The sequence below is a fragment of the Euwallacea fornicatus genome, chromosome 24 (assembly GCF_040115645.1).
Source record: "Euwallacea fornicatus isolate EFF26 chromosome 24, ASM4011564v1, whole genome shotgun sequence".
Classification (NCBI taxonomy): Eukaryota; Metazoa; Arthropoda; class Insecta; order Coleoptera; family Curculionidae; genus Euwallacea; species Euwallacea fornicatus.
The window spans coordinates 864665-874377 of record NC_089564.1 but is presented as its reverse complement, the minus strand read 5'-3'; the positions used below and the strand labels follow the sequence as shown (position 1 = coordinate 874377).

The window sequence follows — 9713 nt, the reverse complement described above, 5'->3', positions numbered from 1 at the left end:
TTTTCTAAATGTTGCAGGTGAAAATTAAGTAGCACAGTTATAAAGATAACGGCACAAATATATCAAATATAATTACGATCATCATGTACATATAAAAACTTAAAAACAATAAATATTACCCTTAAACAATCACTATGTAGTCAACAAATTAATCCAACAAACTTTCATACACATTAGCACATAATGTTTGTAACTTTTCGTTTGTAATCAGGTGATGCATCAAATTGTGTGGTAAGGACTGCTTAGACAACAGCCCGTTTAAGATGGGTAGTATTTTAGCTAAAGGTTTTTTGTTCATAAAGGGATTTTGAAATTGATCTGGTTCTCCATTCGGGGCTACCTCTGTTATGTTTGGTGTGCTTTGGTTGAAAAATTCGGAAAGTTGATCTCCAAGAAGCACGAAGCCTGTATTAATGTTATGGATTATTAGGAATTTCACTTCTTCGCTCTCTAGTAAGTCTGCCGTGTCTCTAAGCTAAAATACAAATAATCGTAATAGTTTTTTATTTTTAATTGAACGACTGACGGGATTAAAAGCTAAAAATGTTGTAGTCTTCTTTCTGCGAAAAGGAGCTAAATACTTAATGAGATTATTCTCATTTCCTTATGTTGCTCATTTTAGTTCCGTTTTTCGATAATGGATGAATAAAGAGAGGTTTAAATCTTCATGTCCTACATATGTAACTCGTGTTTCGCCTATGTATATTACGCTATTGAACTAATTTTTGTGCAACTTTAGTTTTGAAGCAGAAATAGTAACACTTTCATGTGTTGCGTTTGATGAGATAATTTTGTATTACCACAACCAACAAAAATATGTCATTCACTTACAAACTTACCATATTATTATAAACATCATCTCCAGAGGGCGGATCATCTAAGAAAATATAGTTCTTTAACTCATTCACCGGATTACCGTCACCTGCGCCCAAACTACTTTGTAATGACCAAAATATTGCCTCTAAATCACTTATTTTCATTTGTTTCTTAAAGTCCACATTTTGTAATAACTTTACAACCTAAAATGGATCACTTTTTGTTAAATATATAATTCTTGATTAGTCTTCAATTAGAAAATCCAAAAGAAGTATGATAATTTGGAATTTTAATTTTTAAAGTTTTAAATTTCCAAATTTCCTACATAAACATTAATTTTCAATATATATTAAAGTATCAATTAGCAAAAGTTGGATTTTATTTATTAACTCTTTCTATACAAAGGAATGGAAAAAATATAAAACTACTCTTTATTTAATGCTGTGCACATGAGCACTACAATTGCAGTTTAGGTGCTTGTCCCTTTCAAGTGCTCTTGGCAAGTTATTAAATATTATTAACAACATTAAGAGTGTTCATTTGGTTTGATATAACTCTGGAGTTGCATTAAAAAAATGAAAAAGTCAATTATTAAAAATGGTCCATGGCAATTTTATTTCTCACTCTCCTAGTTCGACAACAAACCCATTACTTCACTCCATTATTGACTCAATTCCCCAGTTGAACTCAATCAAATCAACACTCAATATTTTTGAGGGATTGTTAAACCACATAACTTCTTATGACTTCCATTTACAATGAGAATATATATTTGACATAAGACATGCTTATTCCCTATAAACTTACCTCTTCTTCAATCAATTTGGCCAATTTAGAAACACCAGAATTAAGAAAACCTTCACATAGAGACAGGTATTTTTCTTGAACTTCTGCAGGCACACTCGTTGGATCTTTATATAAATAGCCTCCAACAATATTTAATTGTAATTTTAAAGTTATCACTAACACCACTAGGGAGTATATAATACAGCCTGCTTTGGTAAACAATTTATTCTGAAAAAGAGTGTTAATCTCAAAAAAAACCTGAAACATCTATTTGGTACTTTGATTAGAAAGGTTTTTACAGCCTTTTTATTTGCTGTTACTAATATAAATTTAAGAGTAAAGATACAAAACTACAAATTAAAATTACAGTTTTATTGCAGATAACAATTCAGTCATCTGAGAAAATGGTAGTAGTTGTAGCAATGAAATACTTTCTTACCTTCAGCAAAATCCACAATTCTAACTTATTCCCAGGATTTGACTTTAAATTATTAATTGTTTCATCGGTATTAATAGTTTGGTACAATTTTTCAAGCAGAGATGTGGATAAATTGATTACTGTCTGGTTGCATGTCCGATTTATGCTTTCAAAATGGCTTTGTTTGCGATTTCTTTCGATAAATTCTATTGCTTCTTTTTCATGCCATTGTCGCAAACGTTGTTGTGCATATCTTGTGAAGAATATTGAGCCTGTCAAAAGAAGTAGTTATGTATTTAATTGATAATTACTGTAAAACCACTTTTCTAATTTTACAAATAAATGAAAAAAAATTGAAATACATAAGTATGATTATGTATCATCATTGACTGAATTTACTGGACGATCTTGTCATATCACACGTCTGTTAGAAATCGTAAAATCAAAAATATAAAACTGAATTATCTTTGATGATAGCATACAGGCGCCTCTGAGAAAATTGCACCTTCAAGGATTTATATAAATGGTGTAATTAGATTTATGGGAATTTATCATCAATTGCTAAAATAAATGCCAACTCTGAATTTAGTGTGGAGTTTATAAACTCTGCTGAACATGGTTTAGATATCCTGTAGTACAGTAACATAAGGATTGGAATTATAATGAGAAACATGTAAATACAGAACTGTGTCGCACTATTAGATTACTTTTTACTGTGGAAAAAACTCAAGCAAATATTTGAAAATTTATACAGAAGCTTGTAGGGCAACAAGTAATTTCGTTTTTGATTAAACGCTCCTGATTTGCTTCCACTCACCCGCTAATATAATACCTCCAACAACAAACTTGTTCCTGTGCCTGGACAAAAATCCTTTGATTTTTGAAAACACAGACATTTTTAAAAATTTTGGTTTATTTGGGCGTTGAAACAATTTACTTAGACCCTGTTCATTAAATTGCGACAATTATCGATTTAGCATAAATTAACCTTTTACCTAAACAAATTAATTAAAGAGTCTAACTATCATGAACATTGTTAATCTGACAATGCTATTCAGGCCTCGTCCAATAAGAATCCAGGAAAAATTCCCCCTATTATTTAATCAGCTGATAATGTGACAGATGGTAGTTTGACATTCCAAATTCGGCGCGTAGTTTTAACTATTACACGCAAATCATTTTATCCTAAGGCAAACCCTATGAGTCCTTTTATGTGGTAAAGTACACTACTGCCTAGTACCATTTAGTTAACGTTTTCGTCCTTTGCAACATGGAGGACATTTCCCGTCGTGTTAGGATTGCAAGAGAGTTTCCTTCGTCTTGAAGCTCGCGTAATGAAATTTATTTAAGGCCCGCAGGTGATCTTCAAATTTCTCTTTATCTATCATATCAAATTTTTTAAAATCGGAAAAAACGGGATGCTAGTGAAGTTTTTAATTTCTGCAATAAAAGTTAAGAAAACGTACACGTTGAGAACTTCTTGATGTCATGGTGAAGGATCTGCAAAAAATCATCATCAATGGAGTGTAAACCACAGTTAACGCTTTTAAGCAAAAAGCTTGAAAGAGTATGTGACAGGCGTAGTCGAACATAGGTTAAGGGCAAACATGACTGAAGGTGGGTAAATTAAAAAATGTATCGTTATATTATATTAAAACGTTTACAAATACGATACGATAAACGAGGTTTCGATCTCTGTCGTACATGTAAGAAAAATGTCATCCTAAATTATCGAAATGAAATTCTTCTTGAGGTATTTTTGAAGATGTTGCTATGTCTAAGTACAATAAAAAAATTGCTATGACTAACTGTAATTTTGAATACACACGCCTTGTATTATTTTTAGACGATTCACATGAATTTGTAAAAATTATTTGTGATATTGTGATTGTCGAATTTGCGATTAAATACATTTCATTTTGCAAAGTTGTAGAATATAAGTAAATTGTTTCTATATATTGTATTAAAAAACTTGATACATTCATAATTGATATATTCTTTAACTTATATCGATACATCGGGTATCGTACCATCCCTAGTAACATAACCTCAAATTTAATTACTTTTTGAGGTTGAAGAATCGCGGACGCCGATTTTCCAACATTCAATATTTTCAGTGTTTATATAGTATATAAGCAGCTTATTCTCTTCATTTGGTTAAGATATATAAGTCTAATTACCGTCGTCAGATTTTCAGGTCCAGATCACCTGGGGTAAGTTTTCACAAATATTTCACTTCTCTATTTGTGGGGTTGTGGTACAGTATGCTATATACGTACCACCTTTCAACTTCCAATTATTTTCTGTGCTGTTAATATTAAAATCAAATTGCTTTCCATAGAAACTTGGTTTTTTACATCAATCTACTTGAAAAAGTACCTTGGTTTTAAAGTTAACGGCACAATATTTTAATCTTTAGAATGGGTTCTTTAACGGTCAGTTAGGTAGCAACCGCTCTCAGGTTTAAATAGGCTCCTTTATTTGCAAATAATTGTACATTATACATAGTCTGTTGTCATCTGAGTATCTCACTTCAGGATGTCAGGAGTGTAGGCCATAAGTATCTTCCAACTCCAGTGATTTAACTAGATTGAACATTAACTGTTTATTACTCGATTTAACTAAATTTTATAAAATCACAAAGAACAGTCTTCAATTAAGTGTGTGTGAAATTTAAAACACAAAAAGACCCACCTAGAATCATGAAATCAACAGTGATATTTTGTTTGACAGTTATTTCCATTCAATATATACAGTAAGCCATATACATACAAGCTCAACTGTTTTGTGTGTGTCACAGTATCCTCTACTTTCAGCTGTGGTGGATCTCTTAGTGCAAAGGGTGTGTATACAAAACCATTATGTACTTCGTGGACCATTTGAAAAGTAGTGAGGAAAGTGTTACTAAATTTACTTAGCTCCAACTGTTTAACATTGTTACTACCCACCTAATATTCACCATTTAAACCCGCAGTGATGCATTTGGCTCAAAGGGGGAAAAGCACCCTTATTAAATCACTCCATGATTCACCAGTGGTTTATTGCTGGGAAATTTGATATTCCAGCATTAAATTTTATTTTAAAATAAAATTGAGCCTAATTTAGGCACAAAATAAAGAAAATAATTGAAAAAATTAAGCAAAAAATGTGATTTGTTTTTATAACATGATTCAAAGTCAACATACAAAATAAATGCATAATTGCACCTTTTCACTAAACAAATTTAAATAATGAAATGTTAAAACATGTTTCACTATAATTCATCTATCAGAACTATGAAATTACCTGTAGAAAAAAAACTTAGAAAAAATAGGACTGAAATAAATGTTGAGGAAATAAATATAATTGAATGAAAATTTTCAAGTAAATCTATCTCAGGATCGTTCCATTAGTGGAATAAAAATTAAGACAGAAGAGTTACATATATGTACACTTTGTAAAATGATACTAGTTGAAATTGCTGCATCTTTAACAGCCAGACATATAGAAAAACCCCTGGACGATCTATAGTAAGTGATTTTTGTGAGCCAGATGATAATCTTTTTGAGGCAGAAAATGAACTGGTAATGAACCTTTACATACAGACAGAGTGGTTCTTCAGTAATTTAATCAAATCTGAATAATTTAAAAATTTTGCTCAATGTGAAAATCGATGGGAAATATATAATTGAAAAACTCTTTAGAAGGTGCATGTCTGACAGATTCAAATTTTAATAAATCTTACTTTATCAAGTAAAAACTAACGTACTTTTTTTACCTAATCCCAGACGCGCAGTTGCATTTGCAACAATAAGTAGGTTTTCTTTTATTGAATGTACGTTATAATGGATTGTAAATAATAGTCGTCTAAAATATATTTCAGAAAAATGGAAGGATTAGATCAATCGGACGAAAAGCGAAAGCGTATGTCTTGCGGGGTATACAGTGATTGTCCGGAAGATCTTACAGCGGCGCTTCAAAAAGCTCTGGATAATTGTTTCCATTTCATAGTGACCCAATTAACGCACCCAAGTTTTGTTAAAGATTTTGAGGGTCCCGATACTCAACATGTTATCGGACGAAACGACCGACTTTTAAAAGCAAACGAATGGGGCAGACTGATTGTAGGTAAGTTACTTATGAAGAAAATGCTTTTGCAGGCTCCACACTAATATTTATTTTAGGAGTATTAAGTACCAACTTGGATGTGGACAGTGATGTAAACGAAATTAGACAGATTAGTAAAGAAATTCTAGAAAAGGAGCTTGGTTTTGCCTCTCACTTAGGGCTGCCCGCCATCCTAATAGATCTTACTAAACCTAAAAACATCCAGTTAGCCCGAATCATAAACGATAAATTAAATTCGGGCTTTGCATACTCAATTTGGGTTCAAGTAGGCTGCTTTTTATTAAAAAAAAAAACATGTATTCGAACAATCAATAAGTAAATATTTTAGATTCCTTTAGTTCATATATCACGAGATAAACCAATGGGGGAAATCGAACATGACACGTGGGATTGGTGGAATGAATTTCGCACTTACTGCGATTACGATAAAAGGGTGGGACTTGTTCTTGAGATTCCCGATGTGAAACACTTGCCATCTGCTGAGGAACTTGACCGATGGGTATTAATTACGTGAAAATGTTTTCTTATATTGACTATTCTTTTGGAAATTAGGTTGGTGAACCTGTAAAAGCTCTCGTGTTAAAGGCCTCTTATTTCCTGATAAATCAGTACGGCAAACCGGTTTTACCTAAGGTGCATCAGGAAATTATTAAAAGATTTATGACAATCGATGTACAGTACATTATCCACTTGGACGTGGAAGGAGATTCCAGTCTTTATGTCAAGTATATGAATTTTTTAGGGAAGAAGCTCTATATTTGTGATGCTACTGCAGAATTTGTGCAAGGGTTAGTTCACTTTTAATCAATAACAGATTTTAGGTATTTTGCTTTATTGATAAAACTAGGTATTTTATTCACAAACATCATCTTTATTATCACTAATATTATATATTATATTTTTGTTTATATCATGTTTTAGGTGTGAAGATTATTTACAAAACCCCTTGCAACCGCTTACTGAACATTTGGAAAGCACAGTTTACGAGGTAGAGACAGCAATAGGTATATATTTATTTTCATTCAGGGTCATTTTTTTAGGTATTTGAAAAAGACCAGGTGAAGTACGACATGTATCGCAAGGCCTTTTATGAGGTCTTGGAACAATGGTCGGAAGACAGAGTTCCGATAGTAATGGTGGTGGGAGCTGGCAGGGGACCTTTAGTACAAGCGGTTTTAAATGTGTCAAACATCTTGTCAAAGGAAGTGCGTGCAAGTCTTCACCTTTCATAAAATTGTCTATATGTAACATCTTTCAATTAACTTAGGTCAAAGTGTATGCCGTAGAGAAAAACCCATACGCCATGAACACTTTGGTTCATCGAAATAAATATGAGTGGAATTCTGAAGTAACTTTAGTTAAAGAAGATATGAGAAGTTGGCAAGCACCGCAGCTTGCTGATATAATGATTTCAGAACTTTTGGGTGATTTTTTGAGTATATACAAGAGTAGTCTCAAAAGTTTCCGACCTAACAAAGGAAAAAAATTCTTTTTTTTTGTGTATTTTTCTTTTATATTGAGGTCGAAAAGTTTACAGACCACCTATGTATACGTGCGTTTTGTAAGCGACTAAAGCATGAAGTTACAGGGTCTTTTGGTGATAACGAACTCTCTCCAGAATGTCTGGATGGTGCCCAACGTTTTCTGAGACCGGAGACGGGAATCTCAATTCCTCATCAATATACGTCGTTTATAACACCCGTACAATCGCTTAAGATTTTTAATGAAATAAAAAACAACCGGTTGCCGGATAAAACGTTAAGACAGTGTTATGAAACACCTTACATAGTATGTATACGAGAAACGTTTGTATTTAAAAGTTTTAAATTGTTTTTGTTTGCAGGTGCATTTGGCCAATTATTATCAACTGGGACCAACAGAACCGTTGTTTGTTTTCAATCATCCCAATTTTCCTAGAAATGGTCAAAAAATGAATAATACACGACATAAGTCCATTCGTTTTCCTCCGATATCCAAAGCAGCTGTGCTGACTGGATTGGCAGGTTTTTTTGAAACTAAACTTTTTGGAAATATTACATTGTCTACGAATCCTAAAACGCATACACCAGATATGGTAAGTTTTATTTCATGTTTCTTATTAATATTATTCGATCCTCAAGTGACTAAATCTAACTTTATTAACAAGTTTAGAACTCGCGTTCCTCTGGGTTGTAATACTCGTTTCATGATATTTTAGGTGTCATGGTTCCCAATCATTTTTCCTCTCGCATCGCCCATTCACTTGAAAGCAGGCGATGTTGTACGAGTGTCTTTTTGGCGCGAAGAATCTGTGGACAAAGTATGGTATGAATGGTGCTTAGAGTCACCATGTAAAACGCCTATAATGAACCCAAATGGCCGGTCATATAGTATTAAAAAACATTGACTCATAGGAAAGTTTTGACGTTATAAGCGTTATAAATGTCCTTTTTATAATTGAAATACATTTTTTTCTACGACAACTATTTCCGTTTGTTCCTTATTTAGCTGCTTTACACAATCTACGCGTACCTTTATGTGACCGTTTATAAAATGGGGTAGGGGCCACCTCAACCAAATTTTGATATTCAAATTTTAAGAATTCCGAACCAGCTGAATTACATCCATAGTGAAAGAAGAAAATGTTTGTCTTGTTTACGGTCTGATTAACGTCAATCGTCTCTTACATTTCAAAACGGTTTTCAATAATTCAAACAAAACCTTCGTATATTAGTTTGCCCTTTGACGTAGAATATTATTTACTCAAGGGAGTAAATAATGCCCTCTGGTTTAAGTGATTTAGGAATAGAGGCATCAAGCGCGAAGACAAAAACGTTTGTTAATTAGGCAAATTGGGTTCCATATACGCCTGACATTAGTGCTCTTCTACTGGTCCTATTGATATTCATGTGTTGTAACATTCGGCAGGGTGTTTCAGAAACATGTTGCCAAGCTATAGGTTATAAAGAGCGATAAGTTAAGTGTTTTTGCCTTATGAACACATATCTGGAAATGAGTCGTTAAGGCACTAGGCAAAAAAATTGTTAAAAAAGTTAAAGAATGCATATGTTTTTGTATTTACGACTTTTTGCATTTTTGTCTTCTATGGTAATTATTATAGAAAATAAAAACAATAATAAAGTATTACGAGAGTTGTTCAAAATTGCGGCCACCAACTTGCTGACATGCGGTCGTACGCCGACCCAGTCGAAAAAGAACATGTGGATCTTTCAGAATAAAGTGACTTGCAGCCATCACTCTTCCAACCAATTCTTCTTCTGTTGTTACAAGTGTTTTATAAACTAGTAATCTGAGGTAACCCCAAAAAAAGGAATCGAGAGGTATTAGATCTGGACTCCGGCAGGGGTTAAAATTATTACAGTTTTCTTCCCCATTGATTTTACAGTTTTCTACATAGTTCCCAAGTCGCCATCTGCCGTCCAGGGGTTGAAATTATTACAGTTTTCTACATAGTTCCCAAGTCGCCATCTGCCGTGCAGAGGTTAAAACTATTATAGTTTTCTTCCCCATCGATTTTACAGTTTTCTACATAGTTCCCAAGTCGCCATCTGCCGTCCAGGGGTTGAAATTATTACAGTTTTCTACA

General features: G+C 33.1%; 2 protein-coding genes across 3 annotated transcripts; one reads left to right on the top strand and one right to left on the bottom strand.

Moving 5' to 3' along the window:
- Window positions 1-37: 37 nt before the first annotated feature.
- Pex3 (peroxin 3) lies at window positions 38-3052 on the bottom strand. Its single transcript, XM_066296323.1, has 5 exons — window positions 2838-3052; window positions 2042-2292; window positions 1624-1830; window positions 840-1019; window positions 38-475 (listed from the first exon to the last, which is right to left on the bottom strand). The coding sequence occupies exons 1-5, from the start codon at window positions 2914-2916 to the stop codon at window positions 149-151; spliced, it is 1044 nt and encodes a 347-aa protein (XP_066152420.1). The 5' UTR covers window positions 2917-3052; the 3' UTR covers window positions 38-148.
- A 120-nt stretch (window positions 3053-3172) lies between these two features.
- Window positions 3173-8592, top strand: csul (protein arginine N-methyltransferase 5). Of its 2 annotated transcripts, none has more exons than XM_066296303.1 (11): window positions 3173-3637; window positions 5883-6127; window positions 6184-6392; window positions 6456-6626; window positions 6680-6915; window positions 7049-7115; window positions 7168-7332; window positions 7395-7551; window positions 7716-7915; window positions 7971-8201; window positions 8325-8592. In XM_066296303.1, exons 2-11 carry the CDS (start codon window positions 5887-5889, stop codon window positions 8511-8513), a joined length of 1866 nt encoding a protein of 621 aa, XP_066152400.1. In that variant the 5' UTR covers window positions 3173-3637; window positions 5883-5886; the 3' UTR covers window positions 8514-8592. The 2 variants fall into 2 exon arrangements, with proteins under 2 accessions (XP_066152400.1, XP_066152398.1); XM_066296301.1 differs by lacking the exon at window positions 3173-3637 and adding an exon at window positions 4074-4233.
- Window positions 8593-9713: the final 1121 nt, after the last annotated feature.

Excerpts from the sequence above, each read along its gene's own strand:
- Pex3 (XM_066296323.1), bottom strand. The coding sequence starts at position 2,916 with ATGTCTGTGTTTTCAAAAATCAAAGGATTTTTGTCCAGGCACAGGAAC. Across the intron at positions 2,293-2,837 it reads TGGAGGTATTATATTAGCGG|GCTCAATATTCTTCACAAGA; the intron begins GTGAGTGGAAGC and ends TTCTTTTGACAG. Across the intron at positions 1,020-1,623 it reads CCAAATTGATTGAAGAAGAG|GTTGTAAAGTTATTACAAAA; the intron begins GTAAGTTTATAG and ends GATCCATTTTAG.
- csul (XM_066296303.1), top strand. The coding sequence starts at position 5,887 with ATGGAAGGATTAGATCAATCGGACGAAAAGCGAAAGCGTATGTCTTGC. Across the intron at positions 6,393-6,455 it reads CATACTCAATTTGGGTTCAA|ATTCCTTTAGTTCATATATC; the intron begins GTAGGCTGCTTT and ends TAAATATTTTAG. Across the intron at positions 7,552-7,715 it reads AATGATTTCAGAACTTTTGG|GGTCTTTTGGTGATAACGAA; the intron begins GTGATTTTTTGA and ends ATGAAGTTACAG.